This window comes from Thamnophis sirtalis, unplaced genomic scaffold, assembly GCF_051295495.1.
Source record: "Thamnophis sirtalis isolate CommonGarterSnake01/CBP01778 unplaced genomic scaffold, rThaSir2_p1.2 scaffold_7, whole genome shotgun sequence".
Classification (NCBI taxonomy): Eukaryota; Metazoa; Chordata; class Lepidosauria; order Squamata; family Natricidae; genus Thamnophis; species Thamnophis sirtalis.
The window spans coordinates 51164829-51183157 of NW_028261387.1; the positions used below are offsets into that span (position 1 = coordinate 51164829).

Consider the following 18329-nt stretch of genomic DNA (forward strand, 5'->3'; position numbering starts at 1 on the left):
TTATGGCAAGTATTTGAGATATCTTTCTCAAGTTTTTTTTAAAAATAGCTAATTTAAGGCCACAACAGATTAACATGTTTCTTGAGTACATAAAGAATATATTTTGTTACAAAATTTCCTTATTAGTTCTCCTGCAGTGATTATGAAAATGAATGCTTAATCTCTCCTCCAGTGCTATCCCTCAATGAGATTGCCTAGATGCCCGAGTCCTGCATTGCTTGGGGTTCTTCAGATGGATGCATTGCATCTACTCCTTTTTAATAAAGAGGAGTGCATGTGACATCTTCCCATACCTTTTTGTTCTTATACAACATCCTTGTTTCTATCATGATCATAAATAGACTTACCTTGCTTTTGTTCTTTAAACTACTCTAATCGTTTTTCCTTATATACAATACAATAGCAGAGTTGGAAGGGACATTGGAGGTCTTCTAGTCCATCCCCCTGCCTAGGCAGGAAACGCTATACTGTTTCAGACAAATGGCTATCCAACATCTTCTTAAAGACTCCCAGTGTTGGGGCATTCACAACTTCTGGAGACAAGCTGTTCCTCTGATTAATTGTTCTAACTGTCAGGAAATTTCTCCTCAGTTCTAAGTTGCTTTTCTCCTTGATTAGTTTCCACCCATTGCTTCTTGTTCTACCTTCAGGTGCCTTGGAAAATAGTTTAACTCCCTCTTCTTTGTGGCAACCCCTGAGAAATTGGAACACTGCTATCATGTCTCTCCTAGTCCTTCTTTCTATTAAACTAGACATACCCAGTTCCTGCAACCGTTCTTCATATGTTTTAGTCTCCAGTCCCCTAATCATCTTTGTTGCTCTTCTCTGCACTCTTTCCTATTATGCATGTGCAGGTTCAACCCCTGTGTAACTTGAAGTAAACTCCATTGTACACAGAAAGATTTATATATGGGAAGTGTGCATATGGACATAGATAAAAACAAGCAAAATGCATCATAGAAAATACTGTAACTACATATTCAATATTATTTAGTTGTGGGATCAACATGGAAGCCATATAGCAATTCCTTGTATTATTTGGCTGTTTGGATTTGGATGTGCTGTCTAAATCTTCTGGATACCCACCAATTAAAACAACAACAACAACAAATCCTCTGGTTGGAAGTGTTTTCCATCAAGAAAATCCAGCATGCTTGTATCCTCCTAGCCATGTCTCCTGAACACAAGGTAAAACAATAGGGACAAATAAAGACCAAGATTCTCTCCTTTGACAGTATCATGCCACAGGCAGAAAGACCTATATTGTTATCATCCAGAGAGAGAAAGAGAGCAAGAGAAAGCTAAAGGCTATAGTAATCAGCTGGCATGTCTTATTAGATGTATGTTGGGGGGGAGGTGAGTTACTGTCACTTATCTGTGTGCCTCCCTAACACATGGATGCCTTTTGTCTTCCTAAGATGAATCTGTTTCGTCAATGGTGGACTGCAACATGGATAGGGGCACACAGGACTGAAAATGGAAAAGCATAGGCTTCTAACCGGAATGGCTGCAGGAGCCAAAAAGCAAATGGCAAAGGAAACCCAATAGCCTGAAAAGCACAATGATTTGTTCATAGAAGGGCAGGGAACTGAGATAAAAAAGCCTGCTAAGATCAGAAACTCTGGCGTGCACAGTGCCTCATTGTTCAGCTGTCACACTTCCCTTTACTTTATTGCTTTTGTCCAACACCCTATTGTTCAACTTCCTTTTGTCCCCCATTCAGTGTGCTGGCTTTTCATTACCCAGCCAGCCCTGTTGTTTTCATTTCTTTTGTCTGAAGTTCCTGAGAGGAAGGTTTTATTTTCAGCAGTTTGATTAATTCACAGCTTGAGACAGGCTTTGTTTGTTATGTAATTACTGCCCTGTGCTTTTCCAGAACTCCAAGTGGCAATGATGGTGGCACTTGGCCAGTTATGATGGCTGCTTTTGCCCCTAAACCTTTGTGCTTCTGCTGTTTTGTCTTTCTAGAACTAGAAAATTATTGTGTGGCTGCACAATAGTGCTTTGCTTCTGAGGGGTACAGAGCAAGATTTTCTTGCCTTGGTGCAGGAAAAATATTGCATGTCTGTTGCTCTGCATAAAATACGTATGGGGTATTTAATTTTGCACCTGATTTAATAATTGACTCTGTCATCAAATTCTGACTTTGTTTTTAGTAAATCAGTCAATGTAATCTTCTAAGGCAGGATTCCCCAATATTTTTGTATGTGCAGAACCATTTAGAAATATAACTCTTCTTCCAGATGGCGGTCTTAAGAAATTGGACTAGTAATAAGATAGCTATTATGAAGATGTGGCTTGTTATAAAGGATGTCTCCAGAACAAAGCAGAATCTGGAATTGAGATATAAATGGGAAACCTTATATTTGAGGCTTTCTAAATGTACCCCAAAAGTTAAATGTCTGGATAGTATTCAATATAAGAGAACATAGACTACTTTGTTACAAACTTCCCTAATGCAAGGCTATCTTATGTTATTTGAAATTCTAATTATTATTTCTATCTGTGCAGCAACTGTGGTGTGAGAGCTTGCATAGGTTACCGATGAATGTATTGCACTAGAACTGAGGAAACCCAGATTTAAATGGACCTTCATGAAAATCCTGGGCGGTCATTCTTTCTGATCCCAAATTACTAATTTCTTGTGCTTTGTAGAGAAGTTAGAGGAATGCTGGAAGCAAGACAGAAGATAGATTTAATTAGTAAGGAGATGTGTAATTTAGCATATTCATGCACTGTGCAAATTGGAGTCCTGTTCTGTTGATGAACGACACATGTCTAAAAAGGTTCAATGGAAGTAACAGCCATCTGATTTATTCTGAGCCTGCCTGAAATCTTGTTATGTTTGGTTTCACATTTGGAACCCTGGTCTTTCTTTAAAGTGAGTGAAGTTTATGCCCCTTCTTCTCCTGCACATTTTCATAATCTTTTGATTTTGTTTCCCTTGTCATCCAGGATGTCCATGAGGAGCCTTGTCTCTCCTCAGCTGGAGCTTAATGGAGCTGGGAATATGGTGAACTGCACCATTAAAACAGAAGAAAAGAAGGAGAGCCATTACAAGTTGACTCAGGGGGAGGCTCCTTGCACATCACCTGGCTCCAACAGCCCCAGTAAATCACCCTTGCCACTGGGTGACTTCGTTGATCCCCTAATTCTCCCACAGGTGGGCCACCTTCTCTCAGGCACGTGTGTACATGAAGCATATCTTGTCACTCCCAACAGGGACCCAGTCACTTTTAACTTAGGGAAGTGAAGCATTTTGAAGAGAAAGGGGGGAGGTGAGAGAAAGAGAGAAAGCTCAGTGATCTCCTCAACTGTTAAATCAGCTCTCTAAGTCACCAGCCTGGTCTGCAGCTCCTTCGCTACCCTCTAGAGGTTGTTTGGACAAACCCTGCTTGAAAGTAAGACTGTGAAGATAAGCATATCTGTTATCCTTCCCTTTTTAATTTCCTGCAGGGTGCTGGTGATTGACAGTGGCTCACTATCTTTCAGGAATCTGTACCTCCAGTGGACAAAGCATTAGATTCCAGGAACGCTGTGCTCGAGCCTGCAGTTAGCCACCAGGAAAAATTGGATTTCAATAAAAATCTAAAAGAAGGTAGGAAGGAAATTCTACAGACATGATATTTCTCCCACACACATCCAGACCAAGAAGTATATGCATCAATTTACAGATTGTTTTCTTTGGGGCCTTTCTTCTTTTACTTGCTGGGAAGAGACATAATTGTGTACTAGAGTACTTACTTTGGTATCATGGGGCCCATGATATTCAGACTCTGGCAGTGTTGTGGAGCTGGGCTGGTGGGAGGGGTGAGAATGAAATGTCTTTTTTATTTATAAAGGCAATGACATCATCTGGCAACAATCACGGGCTTCCCTATTCCCTCTGAATTTAGCTGCAATCCTCATACTAAGAGAGGGGGAGCTGGGAGACATTCCCAAGAAGAATATATTGTTGTGAGCAATTCCTGTTATAATGCAAAGTATGTTGGGGGTGGCTTGATCTTGAATAGTCAATTAAGTCCTACTGAGATTGAAAAGGTCTGCTCCTGGTGCTGAAGAAAACTATTAAAACTGGACACAGTTCATGCTCCACTTTCTCATGCAGCCTCCCCCCCCCCCCGACCCACGCACAGACTTCACCTCATCCCATCACTACATGTTTTGTGTGAATGATTTCAGGATGGGAATGCAAATTTCTTCACTGTCTTTTGCCAGATCTTTATACTGTCAGCTGTAAATTTAAAATGAGTTTTTTAAAATTTTGCTTTAACTTAATACAGGTATGTACACACTTTTGGGGCCCTCACAGTTCTTTGCATTTTGAAGCTTTCTTTTGTAGGTGAGGAAGGACTTCAGGATAAGCACTAATATTTAAAATTTTTTAAACTATTGCAACACTGGCCCATGAGATCTCCAGTTAAAATCCTCCAATTGCAAAATTAAGCAACATTGTAGGATGTATAGTGTTACATTAGACAGACAACTAGCTTGCCATAGAGAAATGTAGCTCCTAATGCACCTTTATAAATTTTTCTTCTTGGAGTGGATTCTTGGTTGCTGCTTATGAAAATAGCTACATTGAAAAAATGTGTGATAATTTTTAAATGATTATTTTTGCAATATAGCTACCTTGAAAAATGCGTAATATTTTTAAAATGATTATATTTGCTCAATCCCATTAGCTTAGAAGTAACTATAATGTTATAAATTACATAACACTAGATTTACAGGAGTCAGGGGAATGTATGTTCTGTCCCAATTTTTTATTCAGATGCTTAATTCAGTTAATCAGATGCTTAATTAAAGCAAATTTCTTTAATGATCTTGGTCTGTCCTTGTAGTATTATCTACCGCCAGCCAACCTTGTCTTCATTTATGTTATTATGCATTATGATATTAAAAAAACCTATTATATTTCTCAATTAAAAACCTACTTGTTGGGGCTGTCATATTTTCTTTCAACAGTGATGCCGACCATTGAGAAGTTACTATCCAGTGAATGGAAAGAGAGACTTCTAGGGAAAAATCCTATGGAATCCAAAGAGGTTAAAGGTGAGCAAAGAGTTTAGCTCAAATGTGAATGTGCTAATGCCCAGAATAGATAAAACTAACCCAATTAGAATTTTAAACCCTTCTTTTTTCTACTTTATTTAAGCTAAATTCAAAGCCAAAACATTTTTAAATTCATACCATCAGAATTCAGAGAATTTTGGTTTATTTTAAAGGATAAAAAATAATTCAATCCAAGAAGTGGTTTCCATTATGAGACCATATAATTTCCCCCAACTTTGTACTCTCCAGGCATATCCCTACATTTTGATCCAGCATGCTAGTTAGAAATTAGGAGTTGTATTCCAAAGTATCTGCCAGGCACCAGGATGAGAAAGACTGAACTATTCACATAATCACATTGGTCCCAACTATGTGAGAATTAATCTTTTAACAAATTGATATACAATTCTGTGGATATTTGAGTACAATTATCTGTCAATAAAAAATAAAAAATGAACTGGTTTGGATCCTGTAGAACTGTAGCATCTACACAAGCACCTCCTTATGCTTTCCAGGATCTGGATTTCCAAATGTAAAGTGCATATTGCATGACTTTTTATGTCAGGCCTTTGGCTTGCAAAGCAGGTCTCCCCTGTTTTCCTTTGTCCTACAAAGGAAATCCACTAGATTTTTTGATACTTGCAGGATATCCTCTAAGAGGACAACCTTAATGTTTCAGAATGAAATTTCACTATTTCCCTCCTCCCTATTAATCTCTTCTCTGTTTCTTTTGCTTGGGTTCTCTGTTTCTTTTGCTTGGGTTTTGCTTGGGTTCCAGGAACCCAAGAAAGCTTGGCAGAGAAAGAATTACAGCTGCTGGTCATGATTAACCAGCTGTCCATCCTGAGGGACCAGCTGCTGACAGCCCATTCAGAACAGAAAAACATGGCCGCTATGTTGTTTGAAAAGCAGCAGCAACAGATGGAGCTGGCCAGGCAACAGCAAGAACAGGTAGGTAATAATAAACTGCTTTGTGGCTATATTTATCCTTCTTAGCCTTTGAGATTTGTCTTCAGAAGTTTCCTGATTGGCACTTGAACTTCAAATTATATAGGATATGATAGAGCTAAATAAGTTAATAGGTCTGTATCTGACTCAAATCATCCTGAAAAGGCAAACAGTTTAGAAATAGAACAAATATTTATATCAGGGATAGTTAACCTGTGGCCATTTTTGTGGGCCTTAGAATCTTCTCAGATAATATTGCTCATTTTTAGTAGCAAATCATAATTTTATGACATGAAGTTTTTCATAATATGAAACATAATTTTTTTCTAGTTTAATATTCCTGCTTTACTCAATTTTTCACTCCACAACTCCAAAAAATCAAGGGCTGAAAACTAATGTCCCATCTTCTCTGTAGCTCTTGAAGGCCACCCCCTCCCCACAATTCAATAAAGTGTAGCCTCTGGTTGCAAAAGCTAAAGAGATACAAATTATCAACTATGTGTATTGCAGTATGTCAATAAGCAACAGGGTATAGAATCTACATAAATAGGATATTATAAAATCCTAAATATGCATATTCAGAGTAAAAACTGCAGGGATATGCAGTAAATTGAACAAGTTTTTAATGCTTGTAAAATGTTTTTCTGTCTTATTGTGCAGAAATAACAGTGAAGGGAATGGATAGGGCTGTTGCTTTAGTTACAACTTCTCTTAACAGATGAAAGCAAGCCACAGTTTTAAATAAATCCACAAAGCTTAAGGTTTAGAATGAGGCTAATATTAGGATGCTGCTGAGACATCAAACTGCCTTTAAAGGAAGTCTTTTCCTGGTATTTTCAAGCTGAATTGTGATGTAACCTGCACTATATTTTACTTCATTGCACTCCAATAACTTGTATGTCTGCATACTAATAGGTCAAATATGTGCTTATTCACCTTCTTACAGCTATTCAGTATGGTAATTTCATCCCTGGAATTGTATAATAATGATGGAGAAATAGATGAGAAATATAAATGGGAAATCTGGTATTCCTTCACCAGTGTCTTGCTTTTCCAAACAAGACTTGTTATCACTTGCATCTGTGCATTCAGGTTCTGCTTACATGAGCTGTTCTTGTTTTGGCCACATGAATTGTGGCCTTCCCTTTATTGTATAGAAGTGAACATTGTGCCCAAGTGGCCCTAAGGTATGTAGTTCAGTTAGTATGGATCTTGGTTCCACCTCATCTTTTCTACTTGTAGATTGCCAAGCAACAACAACAACTTATCCAGCAGCAACACAAGATCAACTTGCTGCAGCAGCAGATCCAGGTACAATGTTATTAATTTTCCTTGGGGAACTTCAGTATTCCTCCACTGCAGTATGACTAATACAAGTTTTGCACTTCCTTAAATATGTTGTCTGGGTATCTACATTAAGTACCTAACATTTGATACTGCAGTAAGGGTATGAAGTGAGAAAATAATATACACCTCTCTGTTACTGCCTCTAGTACCATGATGGCGAACCTATCATGGGTGCCAGAGGTGCCATGCAGAGCCCTCTCTGCTGGCATGCGTGCTGTTGCCCCAGGTGAGATCTCAGTGGCATTTCTTTTGTGAGCTTCGGTTTCCCTGCAAATGAAACAGAAGCTCACGAAAGAAAAAGATCTTACCTCTTGCTGCACTGCCGGTGTTGGGATGCCCCACCTCCTGCCAGCCAGCTGGTCTTCGGGTATCTGCTGTGCATGTGCGCATGTGCACATTCATGCATGCGTGTGCATGCATGCACATCTTTCAGTTTGGGCATGTGCATGCTTACAGTTTGATCACTCGGTGTCTAAAAGGTTCGCCATCACTGCTCTAGTGCAGTGGTTCCCAAACTTGGCAACTTTAAGACTTGTGGACTTCAACTCCCAGAATTCTCCAGCCAGCTCTCTGCTGGCTGGAGAATTCTGGGAGTTGAAGTCCACAAGTCTTAAAGTTGCCAAGTTTGGGAACCACTGCTCTAGTGGATATGAAAAATGGCTGTTTGGACAAGTAGCATTGTTACAGTTTCATATGCCCTATATCTGTTTCTGTGTCCACCACTTCCCTTACTCTTTTCAGCAGGTCAACATGCCCTATGTCATGATTCCAGCCTTTCCTCCCAACCACCACCCTCTTTCTGTCACTTCAGATTCTCAGATGGCACTTCCTATCCAGCCAATTCCATGCAAGCCAGGTATGAAAAGGCCAAGAAAACTGGAATTCTGATTAATATGATACGGATCTCCTAAGGCTGTTATACAGTGGCCTTGGAATGGGAAGACAGGGCATCCTCTGTTAGTTGCAGCCATTGAAAACCAGGAGTCAACATGAATCTATGTTGAATCAATATTCTAATGTTTTAGTCAGTAAAAATGGAGTCAGAATACTGTAGTTAATGGTTAAAACTGATTTTCCACTCCACACAAACCTTACCTTTCAACATTGATAGGGCCTTTCCATGTGTCTTGGAAATGAAAGGTAGAGAAAAAATAGCAAAATGGGCTTTTCTTTTTATTAGCATGGATTTGTACAAAAATCAAGGTAGGCAATCTGCAAATGTAATAGCTGGAGTTTGGTTACATAATACAGAACCAGCATGCTTGTTTCAAACAGCTTCGTCTCCTAAAGTATTGCCAAATGTTCAACCATGCAGGTTTTAACATCCCCCTTTCAGCGCTTCTCAAGGGTAAATAGAAGAATACTCTGTTCAGTGAAAAATACTCTGCCACTGTGTAGCAGGCATAAAAGAAATATCAGCTCGTTCTTTTCTCTACTGCTCCTTCTTTAGGAGCATCTGTAACACTATGGTACAAGGGCTTCAGATTCTTTTGACATATGCTCTTTGTGGCAATAACACAATTCTTACTGGCCGAGTAGAAATAGAGTAGTCTGGAGATCATGTTGAAGAAGAAGTGTACACACTATTAAGTATGTAGCAACTTTATACTGAGAGGAAACAGGTCATGAAAAAGAAACTCAAGATAATCCTGGCTTGGTTCAATTGGCTATAAGAAGGGGTACAAGGAACCTGTTGCAGGCTTTGTTGTGTGTTGTTGTACAATAATAGAGTTCCACCTAGATTGAAGAGTGATGGACAGAAATCAGTGGTCTCCCCTTTCATTAGTGTATGTTAAAATCAATATAAAATAATATTTCTATTTTGCTATTATAACTTGAAATAGTGTACAGTAATGAATTTTGATACTGTCCTGTTATTTTTCCTTTTTGCCCATTGTTCAATCGTGTCCAATTCTCAGAAAACTGCCTGGACAAGTCTAGCAGTTCTCTTGGCAAGGTTTTTCAAAAACGGTTTGCCATTACCTTCTTCCTAGGGTTGAGGGAAAGTCCAAGGTCAACCAGCTGGCTTTATGCTTAAGGCAGACTAGAACTCACAATTTCCCAATTTTCTAGCCCAATATCTTAACCACTACACCAAACTTGCTCTCCCCCACTATACCATGTGACATATAAAATTATTGTACTGTTTTGTATTGTATTTCACCGTAAGATACAATATAACTAAAATAAAGCTGAGTTATATTTGGTTATACCTGGTCTTACCATAGTAGTTGTGTTTAGATCCCTTTTAATCTAGTATTAAAAGTCAGCCATCACTAAATTAAATCCCTCTCATTCTAATAGTCTGGATCCATAGAACTAAGAACAGTTCAATACTTTATTACATTGATGACTGGTGCCCCCAAACCCGTTGCTGTAATGCACATGTTTTGACATGTTTGGGGACAGATGCACAAATTTGGCCCTTTTACTTTATTCCAGGTTGAGTTTCACTGTACCCCCTCTTCATTCACTGCTGACATAATAAGGATCTCAGTTTATGTTTAACATTCTACACAATCTCCAATTCTTCTGTTTCTTTACAATCTACAGTGGAATATCCAATGCAGCTGCTTCATAGCCCCCCTCCTTCAGCACTGAAGAGACCTGCAAGCTCAGGCCACTTACAGATCCAGGTAAAGCGTCTTAATTGTCTTTTTTCCTTAGGTCTCCAATCTTGTAGAAAAATGTTTCTATCTTCTCTATTTTGTTTTCAGGAATCTTCACAGCCACTGAATTTAACAGCAAAATCTAAAGGCTCTGAACCCCCCAATGCCTCCAGCACACCTGGTTTAAAGATTAATAGCAGTCAGTCCCTCAGTGGTGTTTCTCGAGAGTTGCAGACCAGCCCTCCCAGCCTTCCTTTGGGTAGGTCTGTTCCTCTGATTTAAAGCTGAAAAATAAATGCATATTTGATTGACTTCTCGTTGTAAACTTGTTACAAAATACCTGTGCTTTATTAGCTTATGCCAGTGATGCAAGTCAGCCGGTTCTATCCGGTTCAGGTGAACCGGTAGCGGTGGTGCTAGGAGGCTCTGCCCACCCACCCAGATGTCATCACATCCCATTTTTGACGCTTTGTGCATGCGCGGAAGGTCCTGTGCATGTGCTGAGGTGGCACGTTTGAATGAAGTGGGCGTATACACGCTCACTTTTGTGAACTGGTAGTGAAGGAAAGTTGATATCACCCCTGGCTTATGCTCTTGATTTTTCTTTGGGGAAGAATTCTTGACATCCCTAGATTCAGGAAGGGATGAATAAGGCTTTCCTCAAGATTCCTTTGGGGATTTTATCTTATGGATTCACCAGTGCTGAAGAGAGAAGAGAAACTGCTAATTCAGAGGAAGAAGCATCCACTGCGCATGCAAAATATTTAGTTCTCAACATCTCCAAAAATGTCTGGGAAAACTTGGAGAATTTCTACAAATCAGGAGAGAAAAATTTGATGTAGATCAACCAACTCCTTTCATGTTGCAGGAGTGCTCATATATCCAAATCAATATATCCAATGTGCTAGATCATCTTTTGGGATATCCATGATTTTGAAATATATGCAATTTATAAAGTTCAAGGCTCCTAGAGTTAATATGAAGTTAGCAGATACTTAAAATACTCTAATCACTCTAAAAGATAACATACATTTATTGCACTCTTGAAGAGAAGCATAAATCTAGTCTGAAGTATAATGTGGTGCAGAATTTCTAGAGACATTAGGGTATATTTGTTGTTGTTGGAGATGCATATTCTGCTGTTTCATGATAGCTCAAGGCACAAGATAACAAGCACAACAATTTTGGTCATGCGGAAGAAGAAAAGTTATAATTCTTGAGCCCTCCAGGCTTTTGTTAATTAGAATTGAAGTCTTTTTTGTATTGAAAATCTCATGTCATCTCCAGATGGAGTGAAGTCAATTATAAAAGTTTCAGGGCTGGAATAATTTTTCTTTCTATTTTCTAACAATGGACAACTGCCAGTAGCCCCAGTAGTCTACATCACCTCTGATATTCAGGAAAATCCTCCTTGAAGATTTTACTTGCCAGTGATGTAAGTGGAAGTTCTCTTCGGACTCATGTATCATCGTCCTAGGAATCACAGGATTGCATCATAAATATTTTTCTGATGAGGAAAAAAGGCAATCACTGATTCTAAAAGAAAATTAACTTGAAGCTGTATAGAGGGGGAAATAATGCTGTGGTAGAGGCATGCTTATGGAAAATGCAGGATAGAGCTATTGTAACCAGGCTATAAAATTCTGGGTGGAATGCGTCACATGTAGGCCATGCCCACCCCAGCTCCGCAAATGAGAAAAACATTGTGAAATGTCATGTGGTGGCAATGTGACTCTGCGAGTTTGACACCCGTGCTGTAACCTTTTGCTGCCATATAGTGGTTGTCTGGATTTTTGCAGTCTTGATTTGGTAGTCCAAGTGTTATTTCTTTGTTTAGTAGTTTTCTTTGCACTGGTGATCATCATGAAGATATTAAATATCAGTTGATCACCTGTTGTATTTTTTAAATATCAGGCTTCCTTGGAGAGGGAGATGCTATAACTAAAGCAATACAAGATGCTCAGCAACTTCTGCACAACCAAAGCAGAGCTATAGATGGTTCTCCAAATCATCCATACATTAAGGTAAGTGATATTGATTTTCTTAAAAGGAAAGAATACCCTCTTTGACACAAAGCCTTGAATGAAGATTAGAATTTTGAAGAATGAAATGTATCAGGGTCTAATGAAAGCAGTCCATCAATTAAAAAAACTCCTGGTATCTGGGTTTTTGAGAGCCATTGTCTGTGATGTGAATAGTAATGAATAAACCTTCAAAAGATTCAGTTCAGGATTTTCTAAAAAATGAGCTAATTGGACACGGTTTATGTTAGGGTAGCATTTCAGACAATGTAATAATTGGATAAAATGTATACACTTCCCAATTCTTATTCAACACATCCCTGATCCATTGTAGAACATAACCAACTCTAGAAATTATTTGGTGAGCTGGCAAGACTATATTTGGTTTGATTTACTCCCCCAAACATTTTTGATAGAAACAATAGCATCATGGGACTGAGGTGTTTTTTGAAATTGTTATTTTTCAGAGGTCTATGTTCTTGATAGAAGGCCATTACCTGATAAATTGAATGATTAATGGAAGAGTTTTCAATGATATCACAATAATTATGTACTAAGAGTAAAAATTGGAGAGGTTTGAGATTAGCATATAATAAATAGAAGCTAATACATGAGAACTCCATATTCCGACATTTTAGTCTAAACTTAAAGTACATAAAATACTTGTTCTATTACAATACTCCATAAAGCTATTCAAGTCATTTTATTCCTTAGACTCCTTTTTAAAGGTATTATTTACAGAAGCTATCCAGAATGTTTGCTGAATTTTCCTTTTTCTTGTTGAAACTATTTTTTCTATAAACAGAAAAAAAATAGTTTCAACAAGAAAAAGGAACAATTATATTCTAAAAAATGTTTATTTTTTCTATAAACAGAAAAAAATATGAAATATCTTGTTTCCAAGATTCTTTTTGTTCAGATAATGTTACCTGTAGTCTTTCTTTTTTTGTTCCCTGTCCAGAAGATTTGGACTATACAGACTATATTTTAGGTCATATAAGGGCATTTTCTTTTGATAAGTAACATATAGCAAAATTTATTTTAAAAATCTAGGTTTAAGATGGTTAATTGCTTCAAGAAATATGTACTGTGTTTTTTGGTGTATAAGACATACCATCCCCAGCCCCAAAAAAGAGGGTGAAAATTTGCGTGTGTCTTATACACCGAATATAGCCCCACGCACTCCCACCAGAAGCCAAAAACATGAGGCATGGAGGTAGTGATGGTCTGTGGCAATCCCTACAGCCTAGAACAGCTGATTGGGGGTATTCCAGCAGTCCTATCCACCCCACCAATTAGCTATGCTGAATCAGGCTGCAATAAGTGCTAAAGCTGATTTGGCTGGTCAGAGTTTGCAGTAGCAATCACATTCAGTAAGCACAGTAACAGATTCAGCAGGATTCAAAATAATAATAATATACACTACATTACCAAAAGCAGGTTTTCCAAGGTAACAATAAATACAAGCAAAACACAAACCGTTTTGCTTTCAGTTCTTAGCTAAGCCAGGCTCTTTCCTATCTCCTTGTTGCTCATTCAGCAAATTTGAGAGTCCAAATAGCCCTCATTGGTTGATTTAGTTGCTATGTCTATTCATTGGCTGACCTTGTTATCATGTGTCAGCTGAATACCATGGATGCTGGTAGGCAGAGGCAGATTTTTTTTTCTTATTTTCCTCTCCAAAAACTAATGTGCGTCTTATACTCCAGAGCATCTTATACTCTGAAAAATATAATTGGTACAATTAGTCCTCAACTTATCACAGTTTAGCCCAATATTACTAAAAGATACAGTTATTAAGTGAGTTTGCCCATTTTACATTTTTTCTTGCCACAGTTGTTAAGTGAATCACTGCAGGTTTCAGTTAGTAACATAGTTGTAAAATGACTCTGGTTTCCCCATTGATTTTGCTCATCAGTAGTGCTTAAAAGGTGAACACATGACTCCAGGACTATCATAAAGATGAGCCAGTTGCCAAGTGGAATTTTGATCACATAACTATGGGATGCAGTGGTCATTCAGTGTGAAAAACAGTCATAAGTCACTTTTTTCAGTGCCGTTATAACTTTGAACAGTCACTAACAAATGATTGTAATTCAAGGACTACCTGTAGTAACTTTTAATGTTGCTTATCTTGGTAAGATGCAGAAAACCTTATATTTTCAGGATCATAGCAATTTGGATTCTTCACCTGGAAAAGAACAGATGGACGAGTCGTCTCTTCACAGACTGGATGAGTCTCTACTAACATGTGAAGGAGATGGTAATGACATTTTTTCTTTTTCTCACTAATTTCACCAGTGTTGAATTTTGAAGAGAAAATCTAAGCAAGCTTCCTTTAATAAATAAAAAAATGTAGTTGAGTAGCTGAATTAGGATTTTTTTAACGGTGTCAAAACCTCATGACTTCTCTAAATTTGACAGGTAGTCAGATTTCGTATACAGCAGATGTGACAACTATGTATGACCTCCATTTGCAATTTCCAGAATTCACAAACTCCCACAAGTCTGGTCAGTTTAATGAACTGTTCTTTGGTCCTTTCTTGGCAGGTTCACGACATTTCCCTGAATCCAGGAACAACAACCACATAAAGCGCCCCATGAATGCTTTTATGGTATGGGCCAAGGATGAAAGACGTAAAATTTTGCAAGCTTTCCCAGACATGCACAATTCAAGCATCAGTAAGATTCTAGGTAAATGTGTAAATTGGTATCTGTTGGTTCTTTTTTCTAATGTCTTTTAATATTTCTATCAAACAAATTGCCCCTTGCAGTTACAGGCAATTTCCAACAGTTTAATAGTGGGTGGTGTGCTTTAGTACAGGGACCAAGCACAGTTCTCTTTCTTTGTCTATCATTATAGCATGATTCTTCAGATTTTATACCTGCACATGCAAAAGAGATGTTGAATGTAGGTTTTTGTTTTAAAAATAAGCTCACATCTAAGAGAAAGCCAAGACTAGCCTTTTCTCAGGGTGCTATTTATACAGTTGTGGTTGTAGACCTTTTTTTAAATGATATGAATCTCAGACTAAAGAGAAAGCTAGACAAGGTCTTAGTCACAAAGTTAAATTCATTGCTTGCCCCAGAATTCAAATAAAAACTTAAAACAGAGCCTCTTTGCTCAGTAGGGAAGCTTTTTTTCCCTACCAGAATGAGCTGCAAACCCATTCTGTATCTTATTGTTTAGAGTTTTTGTTAGTCATTGGGGGGAAAGCTTCCTGTCTAGGAATGGGATGTCAAGCTTAGATTCTTTGCTCTGAAGTTCTTTATTAATATCAGTTCAAAGAGCTAGTGTATGAAAACCTGGAGTTTACAAGATTTTTTAAAATAGAGAATAGTCTTTCCCTAATCACTATGCCTAGTATTATGCCTGAGTTCTGAAATGCACAATTTTATAACAGGGTTATTGTTACCTCAGGGTTTGGTCATGACTGGAGTGTAAATTTGATAGAATCTACAAACATACCTAATAATTTTCTCTAAACTTCAGAATTATCTTCAGAATTTATGATAAGTAGGAAGAAAGGATTATTCGTTGCAAAATAGGCCCATGTGATAAAGATGTAAGATGTATCTAAGGTCACAAAGAAGATGGAAATTAAATGAAAGTATAGTTAAATTCAGAGATCATACTAAACCAAACTTTGTTGACTGTGCCAATATGGGCCTGTTCACAATTAACTTTAAATATGCTTTAGAATTGTAGCTATCCATTCAACTAAACATCACTTAATTTCAATTTGGTTATGTACATTGTGTAATAAAGTCTGGGTAGGCAGGGCTGTTTTGTAGTGACCAAAACAATTGAAGACCCTTTATGAGTTATTGCCTTGTAGTTACTATGTACAGAAAATCTGGTAATGTGGTAGTTAGCCCCTTAGCAACCTTATCAAGTACAGTCCAAAACAGCAACAGCAACAATTAAATAACTTGTCAAATATGTTACAGTATTTGCTACACAAATATATGATCATGTTTTGCAAGCAAATGAAATGTATCAGGTTTTGCAATCATAGTACCTGTAGACTGGCTTCAGAAGGCACTACTATTATTGTTGCTATTATTTATCAAATTTAGAACTGCCCATCTCCCTCATAGAGGGACTCTAGGCAGTATACAAGTAAAATATTAAAACATGAAAGCTGTATATAACATTTAAATAAGAGACAAGATAGTTAAAATTCAACATTAAAAGTTAATTAAAAGGCAGAAGGAGGGCCTTCAGGGTACTACCAGCCCCATGGCTGCATTCTCTCCCATGACCCCAAGTGAGACAGCAGAGCCATTTTAGAAAGACCAGGAGTGTGGGGACCTACCTCACCTTTGGGGGGAGGAATGTTCCAAAGGGTGGGAGCAATGATTATTATGATAACTATTGATTGGTAATATCAACATCATCAGATCACATAGGCTGTGTGAGAGCAATAAACTCTTTTGGGTAAGAAATTATCTACATATTTATAGTTGAATAGTCAATAAAGAAGGGAATACATCCTTGTTCATGCATAAAATAAGCTCTACTAAATAATATTCCCAATAGAAGAATGAATTCAAATTCTATCTCACAGAGCAATATTAGTATATGTTCTGCTGTTTTATGAAACAGTAATATGTTATCAGATTGATCAAGGGGAATAATATTCAAAGATGTCAGTTGTAATAAACACAAGTCTCTGAAGAAATTGATTGTGAGAACAAACCAGAACTCTGCATTAAATATGCTTTGAAAAGTATTTCAGTAAGTATATTTTGAAAAGTTAATCCAAACCAGGCTAGTGAACACATTTGGAATTTTGAGAGCATGTTGCAGGAACACTCACAAAATGGTGGGGCCAAAGAGACCCCCCCCCCAATTTCTGTCATGGGGGACACAGCTAATATCAGATTTACCAGAAGAAAAGTGACTTCCTAAAATTATTTCCAGAATCACTACCAGCTAATTTATTTTGCCTTCTTTTTAGGCAAGTGATCACATTTCCAAGTAATATGCTAACATTGAGCTAGTTAGCATTTTTTATTTTATTTTCTAGAGATTGGGCCCTGGAATACTGAAAAAAAAAATGTAGGGCCTGACATTGTGTTTTGTAGAGTGGCAGCTTCTATTTCATTAACTGGATTTTTTTTTTAAAAAAATCAAAATTTAAAAATAAAATCAGGATGGCAAAGATTGGTTTTAAAGTATGATGGATTAAAACAATACGAGGTAAAACATGTTTAACCTAACTGCATCATAAACTGAAGATAGCCAACAGTTCTTCTCAGTGCTGCTTTTCAATTTTCACAGGAAAAGATCAAAGACATAGCACAGTACTTTACAAGGTGCTCTTTCAATCATTCAGTGGAGCTTTCTGCTTAGTTTTAGAAAGTCTGGGTGATACCAACTTCCTTGCTTTTTTATATTTTTCCATGCTCCTTGTGTGACACAGGTAGAAGATGATAATTTAATACTTATTTCAGCTTTACATTCTGCCATTGCTCAATAAAAATAATCCTCCTTTGTGGTAGTGGTTCGTCACTCAGAGTTCCTCTTCTTACCACATGAGCTAATATTTAACTGTAGTCCTTGAGAGTCAGCATAGACTGGTTAGTTATTTAGAGAGATTGGTGCGGTTTCTGAAGAACATATCCATGCTACTAGGAATGGACTTGAAAGTTTCAGTAGAGGTTTGTGGGTTACATCCTGTGTCCTTAATTAGAACTCGGGTAATGAGGTTAAAATAAACTTTCAGATACAACAATATTGATCTGGTGCTTCCTGTGCACCTCATCAGCTTAAACCATTGAAAAGTTTTAAGTATTACAATAACCACAATGATGGATTCACAGTTAGAAGCTTACAGATTTATTTCTTTAGAAGAATGTATTTTGAGTAGTAGGAAATTGTGTCTCAATAGCAAATGTCTTGGTGGTTTTATCTGTTTCTCAGGCACAATTAGATGATGTATGAATTTGTTTTGTTTTTCTATTTCTAATATATAATGAATATAACATTGTTGTACTCAGAAGATAAAGCAAAATAATATGATAGAATGCACTGAGACAGTAAGTACAGATAGCCCTCGACTTACAACTGTAATTGAGCCCAGATTTATGGATGTAAGTGGTGCCAGTTGTTAAGCAGGTCATCTTATGACTGATTTTTTAAAATGACCTTTGTAGTAATCATTAGCAAATGCCATGATCCTTAAGTGAAGCCATTGTTCAGAATGGATGTTTTTTTGCCAGAAACCAGAAGTAAATACCAGTTTCCAGCAAAAAAACATAAAAGATCATGTGACCACATGATACTACAAACAGCTGGAAATGGGTTGCTGAGTGCCCCCCCCCAAGTGCAATCACATGACCA

The 18329-nt window shown here is 37.6% G+C and overlaps 1 protein-coding gene across 7 annotated transcripts in view; it reads left to right on the top strand.

Annotated features, from left to right (window-relative positions):
• Nucleotides 1–18329, top strand: part of SOX13 (SRY-box transcription factor 13) — a 64829-nt gene that overhangs the window by 38544 nt on the left and 7956 nt on the right. For 5 of the 7 annotated variants that reach the window (XM_087720006.1, XM_014076246.2, XM_014076250.2 and 2 more), the window contains 11 exons: nt 2956–3163; nt 3493–3598; nt 4969–5055; nt 5834–6006; nt 7246–7314; nt 8092–8206; nt 9904–9986; nt 10068–10218; nt 11874–11983; nt 14147–14243; nt 14531–14674. In XM_087720006.1, the coding sequence (XP_087576132.1) occupies nt 2957–3163; nt 3493–3598; nt 4969–5055; nt 5834–6006; nt 7246–7314; nt 8092–8206; nt 9904–9986; nt 10068–10218; nt 11874–11983; nt 14147–14243; nt 14531–14674 (1342 nt within the window). In that variant the 5' untranslated portion in view covers nt 2956. Of the gene's footprint in view, nt 1–994; nt 1189–2955; nt 3164–3492; nt 3599–4968; nt 5056–5833; nt 6007–7245; nt 7315–8091; nt 8207–9903; nt 9987–10067; nt 10219–11873; nt 11984–14146; nt 14244–14530; nt 14675–18329 lie in introns of all 7 variants that reach the window. The other 2 variants (XM_014076248.2, XM_014076249.2) reach the window with 2 other exon arrangements.